The 18496-nt window shown below is 46.4% G+C and overlaps 1 protein-coding gene across 1 annotated transcript in view; it reads left to right on the plus strand.

The window, feature by feature from the left end:
• tmprss15 (transmembrane serine protease 15) overlaps nt 1-18496 on the plus strand; it is a 97408-nt gene that overhangs the window by 32004 nt on the left and 46908 nt on the right. The window contains exons 9-12 of the mRNA XM_078231911.1: nt 1223-1332; nt 1877-2017; nt 6773-6922; nt 14859-14964. Coding sequence (XP_078088037.1) covers nt 1223-1332; nt 1877-2017; nt 6773-6922; nt 14859-14964 — 507 coding nt within the window. The remainder of the gene's footprint in view (nt 1-1222; nt 1333-1876; nt 2018-6772; nt 6923-14858; nt 14965-18496) is intronic.

Genomic DNA, 18496 nt, shown 5'->3' on the forward strand with positions numbered 1-18496 from the left:
GGGAGGCTGGCCAGAAGAGTATAGGAATAGTCTAGTCTCAAGAAAACACCCCTCCTAGAATCATGGAATCCCTGATGTGGCGTTGGACTGGGTTGGGCACAGTAAGAAGTCTCACAACACCAGGTTAAAGTCCAACAGGTTTATTTGGTAGCACGAGCTTTCGGAGCGCTGCTCCTTCATCAGGTGAGTGGAGAGATAATACCTTGCAATTGAGTCTTTGTCTATGTATGCCCTGTTTGTGAACCCAACTCTCCACTCACCTGATGAAGGAGCAGCGCTCCAAAAGCTCGTGATACCAAATAAACCTGTTAGACTTTAACCTGGTATTGTGAGACTTCATGAAATCCCTACAGTGCAGAAGGAAGCCATTCGGCCCATCGAGTCAGCACCGATTCTCCAACAGAACATCTTACCCAGGCTCTCACAAATATACACCCCTGTTCCAAGCTTAACACAGAAAGTAAGTATGCACATGTGGTGCTGAATCTTACAGCTTTGCAACAGCTATTGTGACTTAGTCCTTTAAATGGAGAATTGAAACTCTGACTTCCCTGTCCTGTAGCTCCTAGCATACCTCAAAGTAGAGATAGAGCCACCGCTGGCCTCTAGGTTTTAGCCAGCAAATCACTTCACGAGACAAAGGCCCTCCTTTCCTCTAGTTAATAGCTAGCCAAGAGCTAAAATTTCCAATACCAGGGAGAGGCACAGATACTACTTGCAGTCTGTAGTCCTAACAGCTTCTAACTAGCCAAACTGAAAATGAAATTCTCAGTTTATTTATTAGTCACAAGTAGGCTTACATTCACACTGTGATGAAGGTACTGTGAAAATCCCTAGTCATCACACTCCGGCGCCTGTTCGGATATACTGAGGGTCAATTTAGCACGGCCAATTCATCTAACCTGCATGTCTTGCAGACTGTGGGAAGAAACCGGAACACCCGGAGGAAACCCACGCAGACATGGGGAGAATGTGCAAACTCCACACAGACAGTGACCCAAGGCTGGAATTGAACCCGGGTCCCTAGCGCTGTGAGGCAGCAGTGCTAACCACTGTGCCCCCGTGCCACCTTCTTGGCCTGCTGTTGGGGTTGAATTCCTTGGAGTGGCCTCAGAATGCCTCATAACACCCCTGTAGTAAGTATGTTGCTTAAGTTAAATCGGAGATGATAAGTTTGGGAGAAAATTTGAGCCTCTTATGTCCCACTTATGTTTGTGACCAGAGTTGGACCAGGCCTTTACATAAAGGTGAATTTCACTGACTTCCAAGTGGACGAATGGACTGACAACCTGATCCTGTACGAAGGAACGGGACGCAGTAAAAAAATAATCGGTAGGCAATAAACTGCTATTTACATTAAATTTATTTTATTTTTCTTTCATACAATCATAGAATCCTACAGTGCAGAGGGAGGTCATTTTGGCCCAGCAAGTCTGCTTCGACCACAATCCCACCCAGGCCCTATCACCATAATCCCATGTATTTACCCTCGCTAGTCCCCCTGACACTAAGGGGCAATTTAGCACGGCCAATCCACCTAACCTGCACATCTTTGGACTGTGGGAGGAAACCGGAGCACCCGGAGGAAACCCACGCAGACACGGGGAGAATGTGTAAACTCCACACAGACAGTGACCCAAACTGGGAATTGAACTCGGGTCCCTGGCGCTGTGAGGCAGCAGTGGCTGCAGGGGCGGCACTGTCCCTGGAGTAAACCTGGAGTGAGTCAGGAGAGCAACTTGTGGAGAAAATTACACCAAAGAGAGGAAGAGATTTGAACTATGGCAAAATCAAGTCAGAATAGCTTGATTTTTTTTTAATGAAGAACGCTTCACATGAAATAATCCAATCCTAACCTTGCTCTTGTTTCATTTAGCTTCACTCTCAGGTTCCCATCCCGGATCTGTGAGGATTTTTTCCAACCAAGCAACAGCAGAATTCCGGACAGATAAATTCCCATCTTCCAATTCTGAATTCAATGCCACTTTCACTGTATTTAACATCAGTGATGTCAGCAGTAAGTCACTTTTATTGTTTAAAAAGGGAGGCTGTGTTTCATTAGACTATTGACCATACATCTTCTGTTCCAGCAACTAGCTTGCACTTGTTATAAACAAGACTTCAGATTAAAGCAGGGACCCAGTGGTGTGGAGCTCTGAATAAATTTGGACACAGGAACCAGGGGAACGCTACCTTATACTCAGAGCAACAGCATTTTTTGGAGAGAAATCGTGAAGTACAGTTTCACATAAAGGGTAGTGAAAATTTGGAACCCTCTTCCTGCAAGAGTCTGGAGGAAAATCGGAGCTTACAAGACCAAGATCGATAGATCTTATCTGGGTAAAGAAAGCAAATATAGTTGAATGGAGTTGAGGTAAAGATTAGCCATTGAATGGTGGACTAAACGGACAAAGGGACTGAATGGCCTCTTCCATTCCTTATGCCCTATGCCAGTACCTCGGCCAATTGCCGTGCACTGAAGGTGGCTGTTCTAACCCTGAATATTGCTGGGGGGTGTTTGGCAGAGGGAAGAGTTGAATTTCATTAAAGGGCAAGTTTGGCAGTGGGGATGAGCAGCAAGTATACTTCTAAAAAAATATTTGTTCTTGGGATGCGGGTGTCACTGGCGAAGACAGCATTTGTTGCCCATCCCTGGTTGCCCTTGAGAAGGTGGTGGTGAACCACCTTCTTAGACCACTGCAATCCATGTGGTGTAGGCACACCAACAGTGCTGTGAGGAAAGGACTTCCAGGAACTTGGACCAGTGACAGTGAAAAAGCACCAATATAGTTCTACATCTGGATGATGTGAGACATGGTGGGGAATTTGCAGATGGTAGTGTTTCCATGCATCTGCTGCCCTCGTCAAGCTAGGTGGCAGAGGTTATGGGTTTGGAATTATTTGCGGAAAGATATATTGGCCTTGGAGGGAGTGCAGAGAAGGTTCACCAGGTTGATACCAGAGGTGAGGGGTGTTGATTATGAGGAGAGACTGAGCAGATTGGGTTTGTATTCGTTGGAATTTAGAAGGCTGAGGGGGGATCTTATAGAGACCTATAAGATAATGAAGGGGCTGGATAGGGTAGAGATGGAGAGATTCTTTCCACTTAGAAAGGAAACTAGAACTAGAGGGCACAGCCTCAAAATAAAGGGGGGTCAGTTTAGGACAGAGTTGAGGAGGAACTTCTTCTCTCAGAGGGTGGTGAATCTCTGGAATTCTCTGCCCACTGAAGTGGTGGAGGCTACCTCGTTGAATATGTTTAAATCACGGATAGATGGATTCCTGATCGGTAAGGGAATTAGGGGTTATAGGGATCAGGTGGGTAAGTGGAACTGATCCACTTCAGATCAGCCATAATCTTATTGAATGGCGGGGCAGGCTTGAGGAGCTAGATGGCCTACTCCTGCTCCTATTTCTTATGTTCTTATGGAAGACCCTGGTAACGATGCCACAGTATTCATTTGACCAGAAACTGATCTAGACTAGCCATATAAATACTGTGGCTTCAAGAGTAGGACTTGGAATCTTGCGGTGAGTAACTCACCTCCTGACTCCTCAAAGCCTGTCCACCATCTACAAGGCACAAGTCAGGAGTGTGATGGAATACTCTTCTTTTGCCTGGATGAGCGTAGCTACAACAAAACTCAAGAAGCTCCACACCATGCAGGACAAAGTTTGTGGATTGGTACCCAATCCACAAACGTTCAATCCCTCCACCACTGACACACAGTGGCAGCAGTGTGTACCATCTACAAGATGCTCTGTGATAGCACCTTCCAAATCCATGACCGCAATCACCCAGAAGAACAAGAGAAACAGATACATGGCAAATCCACCACTTGGAGGTTCCCCTCAAAGTCATTCAGCATCCTGACTTGGAAATAGATCGCTGTTCCTTCACTGTCGCTGGGTCAAAATCCTGGAACTGCCTCCCTAACCACTCTGTGGCTGTACCACATGGACTGTAGAGGTACAATATGACAGCTCACCATCACCATCTCAGATGGACAATAAGTAGCAACAATCTCTGCATCCCAAGAATGAATAAAAAAATACAGTGCCCTCCAGCACTGAAACTGCCAATATTTCTGGGAGGATTGGAAGTTCCCTCTGTATTGCTGGAATGCAGATCCGTATTCTTACCGGTCTGAAGGAGTTTGCAATGCTGGGCTTCCATGTCTGATTGAAGCTCACATCCATTCAATCTCCCAGTTTGGAGGAGCCAACAACAACTTGCATTAATATGACGCCCTTAACATAATAAAATGTCTCAAAGCTCATCTCCATGGTATTATGAAGCAAAACATGATTGTAAGCCATACAAGGAGATATTATGGCAGATGGGCAAAAGAGGTGGGTGATGCGGAGAGGCTCAAGAGGGAATACCATGCCTAGGAGCCCAGAGAGCTGAAGGCACAGCCACCAATGGTGGGGTGATTAAAACTGAGGATGAGGCAGAATTGGTGGAGTGAAGGTATCTCTGGGTTGTGAGGCTGGAGGAGATTAGAGTGCTAGGGAGGTGGCGTGGCCAGGAGAGGGAATTTGAAAACAAGAATGAGAATTTGAAAATCGCGGCAGTGCTGAACCAGGAGGCAGTGGAGGTCTGCGGGCGCTGGGGTGATGGATGAATGGAATTGTGTGTGAGACAATTGGGTTCAGACTGTGCAAGCAGGGCTGAGAAATTAAAGATGAGATTAAAGATGACAAAGGCTCCATCAGACACTAAAGTGGTCACATGTTCCACATTTGACTGCAGAGCATTATAGCGGGGAACCAAATGCCAAGTAGGTTGATAGTGGAAAATTCCACATGCCCTGACAGGCAACTCAGTACATTGAGCAAATATACTGCACATAAAGCATAGGAACGTAGGAATTGTTAGAAATAAAGGGCCACATTCTTCTGCTCTCTCTGGTGGCAAACTTAATAAATGGACAGGATGGTGGCATGTCTGAACGCAATTGGCCCACTACCAATTGAGGCCTTGAGCTGGCCAATTCATGACCACGTGAGGACCTTATCCCACATCACCACATGTATTGAGCCGGTTACAGACGGGCCCGTCACCATGTAGTGTACACAATAGATAAAACTATGCAGCCAGCTTGTCACCTCCTAGGGTGGGGGGAGTGGTGGGGCGGGGGGGGGGGGGGGTTGCGGGGGTCTCCTCAACCAAAGACATTGAGTTCCCTGATCAAAGGTTAGGACATTGAGCAAGACGGGACTGCCGAGAGTCACTTACCCCCCTCTCACCACCCTGTACCCCTCTCCCATGGAACCACCCTCCCGCCCTCCCATGACACCAACTTCACTTACCTGTAGTCCGAGTCCTCCATGATCCTGGAACTCTGAGCGTTGTCCTCCTGGCGGCACCCACCACCTTCCCTGTGGTCTCCAATTGGCCAGCAGCTCTCCGTAGGCTCCCAGGGGCTGTCCTCAACAATGCCTCACTGGCATGCGGTTTGGAGGGATTGCCAAAATAAGGCAGCACAGATCCCACGCCCACTCTAAAGCAGACAGGCAAGACCCCCTGCAAGATTCCACCCAAGAAGACAAATATCCATCCAAGTCTCACTTAACCATTCTGCTGGTGAAATGATAAGCAATCAGACAATAACATGAGGTGCGGAAAACACCTCTTTGTGGGGAGTTTTGGGAATTCCGCATGAATTCCGGTGCCTGGTTTCATACATCACCACATGGCTTGGATCCATTTTATCATTAGAGACCCAAAATCAATTTTCCGCTCCCTAGCACACTACAACTATCATATAAGGGTGGCACAGTGACAAAGTGGTTAGCACTGCTGCCTCACAGGGACCCGGGTTTGATTTCCGACTTGGGGCGCTGTCTGTGCAGAGTTTGCACGTTCTCCCAGTGTCTGTGTGGGTTTCCTCCCATAGTCTGAAAGACGTGCTGGTTAGGTGCATTGGCTGTGCTAAATTCTCCCTCAGTGTACCCGAACAGGCGCCAGAGTGTGGCAACTAGGGTATTTTCACAGTAACTTCATTGCAGTGTTAATGTAAGCCTAGTTGTGACACTAATAAATAAACTTTAAACAGTGGTGAGCACTGCTGCCTCACAGCGCCAGGGACCCGGGTTTGATTATTGGCTTGGGTCACTGTCTGTGCGGCATCTGCATGTTCTCCCCATGTTTGCGTGGGTTTCAAATGACATTCGTGCTGTCTCCTTTCCTGCTGATGGCACAGCCCATGTTTTTGTGAATGATTCTCAATTCCAGCGGTTTAAGCAATCCCAGCGCAGTCAACCATGAGGCTCTTACTGGGCGAACTTTGATTTGATTTGATTTAGTATTGTCACATGTATTAGTATACAGTAAAAGTATTGTTTCTTGCGCATTATACAGACAAAGCATACCGTTCATAGAGATGGAAGGACAGAGTGCAGAATGTAGTGTTACAGTCATAGCTAGGGTGTAGAGAAAGATCAACTTAATATAAGGTAGGTCCATTCAAAAGTCTGATGGCAGTAGGGAAGAAGCTGTTCTTGAGTCGGTTGGTATGTGACCTCAGACTTTTATATCTTTTTCCCGACGGAAGAAGGTGGAAGAGAGAATGTCCGGGGTGCGTGGGGTCCTTAATTATGCTGGCTGCTTTGCCGAGGCAGCGGGAAGTGTAGACGGAATCAATGAGTAGGAGGCTGGTTTGCATGGAACTGGTTGAATTGTCAGGTTTACTCTTAAGATCAGAATCTTTTCCTGAAAGCAGCACCGAGGTGTTTAAAACTGTGATGTCATGATGTGTACCTGCAGATCGGGAGAAGATCAACTGCGATTTCCAAGACGGATTTTGCTATTGGCGACAAGACCCTTCGGACGAGGGTGATTGGGAGAGGATCAGTGGACCTTCTTACCCACCCTTAACTGGCCCGAATGATGACCACACGTATGGGAACCAATCAGGTTGATTCCTAATCCTGCTGTAACAATAACATTGACAATACAGCACATACACAGGCCATTCAGCCCAACTGGTTGATGTTGTTGTTGTTTTTCCTTTTCCTCTGCATGAGCCTCCTTACACTCTCTCTCAGCCTATCAGCATATCTTTCTATTTATTTCCCCTTCATATGTTTCTCTAGCTTCCCTTGAATTACCAGAGAGGTGGGGGCAGAGTGGTATTGTCACTAGACTAGTAATCCAGAGACGCAAGGTAATTCTCTGGTGACCCGGGTTTGAATCATATCACGGCAGCTGATGAAATTTGAATTCAATAACAATCTGGAATTAAAGGTCTAATCATGACCGTGAAATCAATGCCGATTGTTGTAAAGACCCATCTGTGGCACAGTAGCACAGTGGTTAGCACTGCTGCCTCACAGCGCCAGGGACCCAGGTTCAATTCCCGGCTTGGGTCACTGTCTGTGCGGAGTCTGCACATTCTCCCCGTGTCTGCATGAGTTTCCTCCGGGTGCTCCGGTTTCCTCCCACAGTCTGAAAGACATGCTGGTTAGGTGCATTGGCCATGCTAAATTCTCCCTCAGTGTACCCGAACAGGCGCCGGAGTGTTGTGACTGGGGGATTTTCACAGTAACTTCATTGTAGTGTTAATGTAAACCTACTTGTGACAAGGATAAATAATAAATAAATAATATCATTCAGGAAGGAAACCTGCCATCCTTACCTGGTCTGGCCTAATGTGGTTGACTCTTAAATGCCCTCTGAAATACTTTCAGGTCAAGGGCAATTAGGGGTGGGTAATGAATGCTGGCCCAGCTCAGCAATGCCCGGCATGGTGGCACAGTGCTTAACACTGCTGCCTCACAGCACCAGGGACCCGGGTTCAATTCCCAGTCTTGGGTCACTGTCTGTGTGGAGTTTGAATGTTCTGCCATGGCGGCATGGTGGCACAGTGGTTAGCACTGCTGCTTCACAGCTCCAGGGACCTGGGTTCGATTCCCGGCTCGGGTCACTGTCTGTGTGGAGTTTGCACATTCTCCTCGTGTCTGCGTGGGTTTCCTCCGGGTGCTCCGGTTTCCTCCCACAGTCCAAAGATGTGCGGGTTAGGTGGATTCGCCATGGTAAAGGTGGGAGGTTATGGGGATAAGGCGGGGGAGAGGGTCTGGGTAAGATACTCTGTCAGAGCGTTAGTCTAGACTCGATGGGCTGACTGATCTCTTCTGCACTACAGGGACTCGAATTCAGGCTCAAGTCGGGGCTTCGAAACCCACAGTGTGTGGGAAGCCATCCCCCACAGTGGCTGGAGGGGAAGGATGTTGGATGGGCCAATCTAAAGTTAAAGTTTATTTATTCACAAGTAGGCTTACATTCACACTGCAATGAACTTACTGTGAAAATCCCCCAGTCGCCACACTCCAGCGCCTGTTCGGGTACACTGAGGGAGAATTTAGCATGGCCAATGCACCTAACCCGCATTGGGGGTTAGCTGCATCTTTCGGACTGTGGGAGGAAACCGGAGCACCCGAAGGAAACTCACGCAGACACGAAGAGAAAGTGCAGATTCCACACAGACAGTGACCCAAGCTGGGAATCAAACCCAGGTCCCTGGCGCTGCGAGGCCGCAGTGTTAACCACTGTGCCACCATGCTGCCCCAAGCAGCTAGGAGCAAGTGGATTAGGTTTACTCCCAAGTCTGTTCCTGCAGCTGACACTGAGTGCAGGATCCTTCTGTGAGAATGTGTGCTGGTGTGATAAACTGGAACAAAATCGCCCCCTGCTGATTTCAATCTGGAACTGTAGCTATTCATGGAGTTTTCTCCTGCTTTCTATTCTTGCCGTGTGATTGGAGGAATACAGCCTTCAAAAATTAGCTCAATAATTTAATGAGTTAGATTTAAAAGTCAACCTCCAATGGGAGAATTTCCCAGTGGAACTAACAGCCAATCTGGAAGAGGTGGAGGAGGAGAGAAGAGATTTACCAGGATGCTTCCTGGAATGGAATATTTAAGTTATGAAGAGAGGTTGGATAGGCTTTGGTTGTTTTCACTGGAGCAGAGAAGACTGATGGGCGACCTGATCGAGATGTACAAGATTATGAGACACATAGGCAGAGTGGATGAGGAGCAGCTTAGTTGAAGGGTCGGTCACGGGGGGACACAAGTTCAAGGTGAGGGGCAGGATGTTTAGGGGGGATGTGAGGAAAAACATTTTTACCCAGAGGGTGGTGAGGGTCTGGAATGCGCTGCCTGTGAGGGTGGTAGAGGCGGGTTGCCTCACATCCTTTAAAAAGTACCTGGATGAGTACTTTGCACGCCGTATCATTCAGGGCTATGGGCCAAGTGCTGGTAGATGGGATTAGGTGGGAGTTCAGGTATTTCTTGCATGTTGGTATAGACTCAATGGGCTGAAGGGCCTCTTCTGCACTGTATGCTTCTATGATTCCATCATCAAATCTCCTTTCAATATTTGCTTCTGGGGAGGCATGGTGGCACAGTGGTTAACACTGTTGTCTTATAGCACCAGGGATCTGGATTCGATTCCGGCCTTGGGTGACTTGTGTGGAGTTTGTACATTCTTCTCGTGTCTGCGTGGGTTTTCTCTGGGTGCTCCGCTTTCCTCCCTCGAAGAGATGCAGGTTAGGTGGATTGGCCATACTAAATGAGTGGGGTTATGGGGATAGGGCAGAGGGGAGGGCCTTGTGGGGAATGCTCTTTTGAAGAGTCAGTGCAGACACAATGGGCTGAGTGGCCTCTTTCTGCATTGTATGGATTCTATGGTTCTATGATAACTGTAGTCATTGAATAAGATTCTCACCTGAGTCAGCAAGTCATGGGTTTAAGTCTCACTCCAGGCACATGGGCATATAATCCAGGCTGAAAGCCCAGTGCAGTCCTGAGGGAGTGCTGCAGTATTGAAAGCCTTATCTTCGGGATGAGATACTAAACCAAGGCCTTGTCTGCCCCCTCAGGTAGGTATAAAAGGCCTTCTGGTACTGTTTCAATGAAGGTGAGGGGAGTCCTGACCAACATGCATCACTCAACCAGATCAACCAGATTATTACCTTTTGCAGGCATTTGCTGTGTACAGATTGGCTGCTGCATTTCCTACATTACATGATGATGGGCGTCCCCATCACCCCATGCATTTCCTACATTTGTTGATGGGCAGCACGGTAGCACAGTGGTTAGCACTGCTGCTTCACAGCTCCAGGGACCTGGGTTCGATTCCCGGCTTGGGTCACTGTCTGTGTGGAGTTTGCACATTCTCCTCGTGTCTGCGTGGGTTTCTTCTGGGTGTTCCGGTTTCCTCCCACAGTCCAAAGATGTGCGGATTAGGTTGATTGACCATGCTAAGAATTGCCCCTTAGAGTCCTGAGATGCGTAGGTTAGAGGGATTAGCAGGTAAATATGTAGGAATATGGGGGTAGGGCCTTGGTGGGATTGTGGTCGGTGCAGACTCGATGGGCCAAATGGCCTCTTTCTGCACTGTAGAGTTTCTATGATTCGATGATTACAACAGTGGCACACATTAAAAATACTTCACTGCAGATAAAAAACTTGGTTTGTAAAAGACGTAATAGAAATATGAGAATTTCTATAAACAAACTTCTTTCTTACATTTTTGTTCAATAAATTATAGCAGCACTTCCCTCTTATCATAGAATCCTACAGTGCAGAAGGAGCCCATTCAGCCCATTCAGCCCATCAAGTCTGCACCAGCCACAGTCCCACCCAGCCCCTATCCCCATCACCCCATGCATTTAACCTAGTTAGTCCCCCTGACACTGAGGGGCAATTTAGCATGGCCAGTCCACCTAACTGGCACATCTTTGGACTGTGGGAGAAAACCGGAGCACCCGGAGGAAACCCACGCAGAGAACATGCAAACTCCATACAGGCAGTGACCCAAGCCCAGGACTGAAGCCGCGTCCCTGGAGCTGTGAGGCAGCAGTGCTAACCACTGTGCCACCGTGCCAACCCTCTTCTTTTACAGATCCCAGTATCCGTAAAGTATTTTGGCAGATGATTGAACTTCCACTCTATCTTAATGCGATCTATTCTCTTGTGTGGAAGCTGTGATAACCTTTCCCCCATAAGATTCCCATGCTGTTTTTATTTTGCTGAGTTAGAAATGGAAAGCAGCACAGAAGCTGAGCTAGATCAATATCCCACAGCCAAATGAGATGTGACCATGGAAACTCTCGCAATATTAAGAGAGGTGACGACCCCAGGTGAAGATATCTTGGGCTGTGTATAGCTTCTGACTAATATCACGAGTATCACCATTTGAGTGCTTGAAAAACTATCACTTAGAATCCCTACAGTGCAGAAGGAGGCCATTCAGCCTATCAAGTCTGGACTGACCACAATCCCATCCAGGCCCTATTCCCATAACTCCTTACACTTACCTTCCTAATCCCCCTGACACTAAGGGTCAATTAAGCATGGCCAATCCACCTAACCCGCACGTCTTTGGACTGTGGGAGGAAGCTGGAGCACTCGAAGGAAACCCACGCGGATATGGGGAGAAAGTGCAAACTCCACACGGGCAGTGACCCGAGGCTGGAATTGAACTTAGGTCCCTGGCGCTGTGAGGCAGCAGTGTGCCACCGTGCCACCCCTACAACCTGCCTTGAATGACTTTGTTAGGGACCAGACCAGAAGCTCCACTGTATATTATGAAGTTAGCCTAGACCCTAAGCTTTACATTTAAATTTGGCATTAGGGTCAGCATAAGGTATTTTGCTCCAGGTATGATTCTAGTGATCCACTAGGAAGCTTTTATCAAGGCAAACTTTATTTAAGAACACTGTTAGAATGTAACAAAAAGAATTAGCACAACCTTTCCTAGTTAAAATGCTTAAACATGACAAAGTATAATTCTTAGCAGCTAGCTGTCTCTATTATCCCTAGACATGAATCCCTTCTTTAGAACCAGTTAGCACAGAAACCAAAGATGCTTATGTAGGTATTAGATTTCCAGCCTTTTGACACTTCTGGAGAGTGATCCAGACAGACACTTGTCTTCTAATTCTCATGCAGAAACTTCCAGAGTAAGCTTCACCACCACTGCCCCCCGCCCTCCCCCCCTCCCCACCCCCCACACAGTAGAATTCAGACAGAGCAAGCGATACAGAGGAAGTGGCCTCTCTCTAAAGATCCCAAAAAACAGAGTGCCTTGAGTTCCCTTTGAAAGCCTTGCTGCACCCAGTTATATGACCTTACCTGTCAGTCAACCTAATCCAGCCTCTACAATTGGACTCTGCAATATCCCGGGAAAGCTCAAAATAACAGAAACCTGCATTAGTTCAGATTAAAACAAACATTGTATCAATTTAGATCAATCATTCGGCTGCAGTAACAACACAGTGCCACTGGATCCAGACAAAATAGCTCCGAGTACATAAAACAGATCATGAACAGATCATAAAGCAAGAAACATGACTAAAATACATTTCTTAAATGCACAGTATTGCCACAACTTATATTTCCAAAGCACTTCAGAGACAAGTAACACATTTTGAAACATTGTCACTGTTGTAATTTGTTGCCTATCCCTAGTTCTCCTTGAACTGAATGGCCATTTCAGAGGGCAGTCGAGGGTCAACCACATTGCTGTGGATCTGGAGTCACATATAGGCCAGACCAGGTAAGGATGGCAGATTTCCTTCCTAAAAGACATTAGTGAACTAGATGGGTTTTTCTTACAACCGACAATGGTTTCGTGGTCATCAGTAGATCTTCACACAGCAAACCACCATGAACAGCACTGCCATAATGGCCAGATGGTCTGATATAGCGAAGCTGATTGAGATGAATGTTGGCCAGAATATTGGGGAAAACTCCCCTGCTCCTTCAAAGAGTGCTGTGGCATTTTTTTATATTTACCGTAGAGGCCAATCTAGTCCTCAACTGTAGCTCAATGGGTAGAATTCTCACCTGAGCCTAATAATTACACCTCTGACGGTGCAGCATTCTCCCAATACTGCACTGGAATGTTAGACTAGCTTTTCTTGTGCTCAGGGGAGGTGGTGGCCTGGTGGTATTATCGTTAGACTATTAATCTAGAAACTCAGCTAATGTTCTGGGGACCCGGGTTTGAATCCCACAGCTGATGGAATTTGAATTCAATAAGAAATATCTGGAATTAAGAATCTACTAATGACCATGAAACCATTGTTGATTGTCGGAAAAACCCATCAGGTTCACTAATGTCCTTTAGGGAAGGAAATCTGCCGTCCTCACCTGGTCTGGCCTGCATGTGACAGCAGAGTCACAGTTGGCTCTCATCTGCCCTCTGAAGTGGCTTTGCAAGTCCCTAAGTTTCAAGGGCAACTAGGGACGGGGAACAAATGCTGGCCAGCCAGAGAAGCCCATGCTCCACGAATGAATAAAAAGAAAAGATGGCTGGATCCTAAGGGATATTGACATGGTGAATGTGGAGAGAATGTTTCCTCTTGTGGGAGAATTTAGAATTGGGGTCACCAATTAAAATAAGAAGCTGCCCATTTAAGACAGAGAGGAAAAGATTTTTCTTTTCTCTCAGAGAGTAGTGAGTCTTTGGAACTCTCTTCCTCAAAAGGCAATGGAAGCAGAGGCTTTGAACGTTTTCAAGGCAGAGATAAATAGATTCTTGATAAGGAAGTGGACGAAAGGTTATTGGGGTAGGAGGGAGGTTACAGCCATGATCTTATTGAATGGCGAAACAGGTTCAAGAGGCCGAGGTCTCTACTCATAGAACATAGAACATTACAACGCAGTACGGGCCCTTCGGCCCTCGATGTTGCGCCGACCAGTGGAACCAATCTAAAGCCCCTCTAATCTACACTATTCCAATATCATCCATATGTTTATCCAATAACCACTTGAATGCTCTCAACGTTGACGAGTCCACCACTGCTGCAGGCAGGGCATTCCACGCCCTTACTACTCTCTGAGTAAAGAACCTACCTCTAACATCTGTCCTATATCTCTCATCCCTCAATTTAAAGCTATGTCCCCTCATGCTAGCCAACACCATCCGAGGAAAAAGGCTCTCACTATCCACCCTCTCTAATCCTCTGATCATCTTGTATGCCTCTATTAAGTCACCTCTTAACCTTCTCTCTAACGAAAACAACCTCAAGCCCCTCAGCCTTTCCTCATACGATTTTCCCACCATACCAGGCAACATCCTGGTAAATCTCCTCTGCACCCTTTCCAACACTTCCACATCTTTCCTATAATATGGCGACCAGAACTGTATGCAATACTCCAAATGCGGCCGCACCAGAGTTTTGTACAGTTGCAGCATGACCTCCTGGCTCCGAAACTCAATCCCTCTACCAATAAAAGCTAACACACCGTATGCCTTCTTAACAACCCTATCAACCTGGGTGCCAACTTTCAGGGATCTATGCACATGGACACCCAGATCCCTCTGTTCATCCACACTACCAAGTATCTTACCATTAGCCCAGTACTCTGTATTCCTGTTACTCCTTCCAAAGTGAATCACCTCACTCCTGCTCCTAATTCATGGAAACATAGAACATAGGAGCAGGATAGGACATTAGGCCTTTCGAGCCTGCTCCGCCATTCAGTATGATCATGGCTGATCCTAAATTGCATGTTCAGATGAGTGTGTCTTGAACCAACACTCTTGACTGAGGGCCAAGAATGATACCCACAGAGCCATGACTAGTCCGCATATGTCTCTCCACCATCTTCAACACCATTGTGCCTTTAGCTGCCTCGGCACTCAAATTCCCTCCCTAAATCCCTCTGTCTCCCTCTCATCCTTTAGGACATGCCTTAAAACCCAGCCCTTTCATCCCTCCATCTTGGGTTAGTTATCCATTTCTTATTCATTTACACTTCTGTGAAGAGGGATGTTTTATCTATCTCCATACAGGTTTCTGTTGTTGTACTGATATCCCCCATTCCTCTTTTAATTCCAGGATATTACATTATGACTCCAGTGCGGCCATACTATAAGATCAGAAAGATCAGTCTCCTCAGCCCTGTGTTTTCTGTTGAGCCTGAGCCCTGGTGTCTCAGTTTCTGGTAGGTAAAGAGCTCAGACTTATTGTTTATTCAGATACCAAATGAAGACCCAAGACCCAGCGACCATCAGGAGTTGAAAGAGTAAAAGAAAAGGTGACATTCTCCAGAAGTTGCGGTGATTTGAGGCCAAGTTTGGGTTTTGAAGAGACCATTGGAAGATAGGGACATGGAGGAATGGATACATGAACAAGAATGAGGGTCTATTTAGACATGAACAAAACACAAAGAACAAAGCAACAAGCCCTTCAGCCCACCAAGTCTGTATCTATCACGTTGTCCTATCTAGACCAACTGCCTGTATCCCTCTGTTCCCCAACTGTTCATGTGTCTATCCAGATAAGTCTTAAATGTCGCTAACGTGTCTGCCTCAACCACCTCACTTGGCAGTGCATTCCAGGCCTCCAACACCCTCTGTGTAAAAAACCTCCCCTGCACATCCCCACTGAACTTCCCTCCTTACCTTGAACTTGTGCCCCCTTGTAATTGTCATTTCTGCCCTGGGAAAAAGCTTCCAATTCTTCACCTTATCTATGCCCCTCATAATTTTATAAACTTCTATCAGGTCACCCCTCAACTTTTCCAGGGAGAACAATCCCAGTTTATTCAATCTCTCCTCAGCTAATATTCTCCATACCAAGCAACATCCTAGTAAGCCTTTTCTGTACTCCCTCCAAAGTCTTCACGTCCTTCTAGTAGTGTTTCAACCAGAACTGGACACAGTAATCCAAATGTGGCCTAACCAACATTTTATATAGTTGTAACATAATTTGCTAACTTTTTTACCCAATGCCTCGGCCGATGAAGGCAAGCATGCCATATGCTTTCTTCACCACCTTTTCCACCTGTGCTGCCACTTTTAAGGATCTATGGACCTGTACTCCCAGATCTCTTTGTGTGTCCATGCTCCTGATGGTTCTGTCATTTATTTTATAACACCCACCTGAATTGGATCTACCAAATGCATCGCCTCGCATTCATACAGATTAAATTCCATCTGCCATTTCTCCACCCAATTCACACCTACACCGAGGGAGTCGCACCTCCCCCTGCGACTGGATCCTGAACTTCCTAACTCACAGACCACAATCAGTAAGGATAGGCCACAACACCTCCTCCATGATCATCCTCAACACCGGTGCCCCACAAGGTTGTGTTCTCAGCCCCCTACCATACTCCTTGTACACCTATGACTGTGTGGCCAAATTCCCCTCCAATTCGATTTTCAAGTTTGCTGATGACGCCACCATAGTGGCTCAGATTTCAATCAATGACGAGACAGAGTACAGGAATGAGATAGAGAATCTGGTGAACTGGTGCGGCAACAATAATCTCTCCCTCAATGCCAACAAAACGAAGAAGATTGTCATTGACTAAAGAAAGCGTTAAGGAAAACATGCCCCTGTCTACATCAACGGGCATGAAGTAGAAAGAGTTGAGAGCTTCAGGTTTTTAGGTGTCCAGATCACCAACAACCTGTCCTGGTCCTCCCATGCTGACACTATAATTAAGAAAGCCCACCAACGCCTCTACTTTCTCAGAAGACTAAGGAAATTTGGCATGTCAGCTACGACTCACACCAACGTTTACAGATGCACCATAGAAAGCATTCTTTCTGGTTGTATCACAGCTTGGTATGGCTCCTGCTCTGCCCAAGACCGCAAGGAACTACAAAAAGTCGTGAATGTAGCCCAATCCATCACGCAACCCAGCCTCCCATCCATTGACTCTGTCTACACTTCCCGCTGCCTCGGCAAAGCAGCCAGCATAATTAAGGACCCCACGCACCCCGGACATTCTCTCTTCCATCTTCTCCCGCCAGGAAAAAGATACAAAAGTCTGAAGTCACGTACCAACTGACTCAAGAACAGCTTCTTCCCTGCTGCTGTCAGACTTTTGAATGGACTTACCTTGCATTAAGTTGATCTTTCTCTACACCCTAGCTATGACTGTAACACTACATTCTGCACTCTCCCTTTTCCTTCTCTATGAACTGTATGCTTTGTCTGTATAGCGCGCAAGAAACAATACTTTTCACTGTATGTTAATACATGTGACAATAATAAATCAAATCAAATCAAATCAAAATTTTCCAGCCTATCTATATCCTGCTGCATTCTCTGACAATCTTCATCACTCTCCGCAACTCCAGCGATCTTAGTATCATCCGCAAACTTGCTAATCAGACCAGCTACGTTTTCTTCCAAGTCATTTATATATATTACAAACAACAGAGGTCCCAGCACTGATCCCTGCAGAACACCACTAGTTACACACCTCCATTCAGTAAAAAAACCCTTCCACTGATTCCCTCTGTCTTCTACCGCCAGTTCTGAATCCATCTACCTAATTCACACTTGATCCCATGTGATTTAATCTTTTGCACCAGCCTGCCAGGAGGAATCTTGTCAAATACTTTTATTAAAGTCCATGTAGACAACATCCACAGCCCTTCCCTTGTCAATCACTTTTGCCACCTCCTCAAAAAACTCAATCAGATTAATGAGACATGATCTCCCTCGTATAAAACCACGCTGTCTGTCATTAATAAGATTATTCAGTTCCAAATGTGTATAGATCCTATTTCTAAGAATCTTCGACAACAATTTCACAATCACTGATGTCAAGCTCACTGGCCTATAATTACCTGGGTTATCCTTGCTGCCCTTCTTAAATAATGGGACAACATTGGCTATCCTCCAATCCTCTGTGACCTCACCTGTAGCCAATGAGGAAACAAAGATTTCTGTTAGAGGCCCAGCAATTTCCTCTCTCCTCCCCCTCAGAAATCTGGGCTAGATGCCATCTGGCCCTGGGTATTTGTCTACCTTAATGCTTTTTAATACACTTAATACTTCCTCCCTCATAATGATGACTTGCTCCAGAGGATTTACTTACCCCTCTGAGATACCACCTATCAACTTGTCCCTTTCTCGTGAATACCGATGCAAAGTACTCATTAAGGATCTCACCCACTTCCTTTGGTTCAACATAATTTCCCTCCTTTGTCTTTGAGTGAACCAACTCTTTCTCTAGCTGCCCTCTTGTTCCTAATGTATGTATAAAATGCCTTGGGATTCTTCTTAATCCTGCCTGCCAAGGACATTTCGTGACTCCTTTTTGTCCTCCTAACTCCCTGTTTGAGTCCTTTTCTACATGTAAGTGTGTATTATTGCATATATGTGTGTGTGTCTGTATGTATGTGTGCGAGTATATGTGTTTGTGCGTGTGTGATCTAATAGAATATAGAATAGAATCCCTACAGTGCAGAAGGAGGCCAGTTGGCCCATCGAGTTTGCACCCTCCGACAGATCATCCCACCCAGGCCACGCCCCCATAACCTCAGATATTTACACCACTAATCCTCCTAGTCTACACATTTTGGGACACCAAGAGGTAATTCAGCATGGCCAATCAACCTAACCTGCACATCTTTAGACTGAGGGAAGAAAACAGAGCACCCGGAGGAAACCCACGCAGACATGAATGGAGAAGGATTAATAATATAATCCCTACAATGCAGAAAGAAGCCATC

This window comes from Mustelus asterias, chromosome 17 (assembly GCF_964213995.1).
Source record: "Mustelus asterias chromosome 17, sMusAst1.hap1.1, whole genome shotgun sequence".
Lineage (NCBI taxonomy): Eukaryota > Metazoa > Chordata > Chondrichthyes > Carcharhiniformes > Triakidae > Mustelus > Mustelus asterias.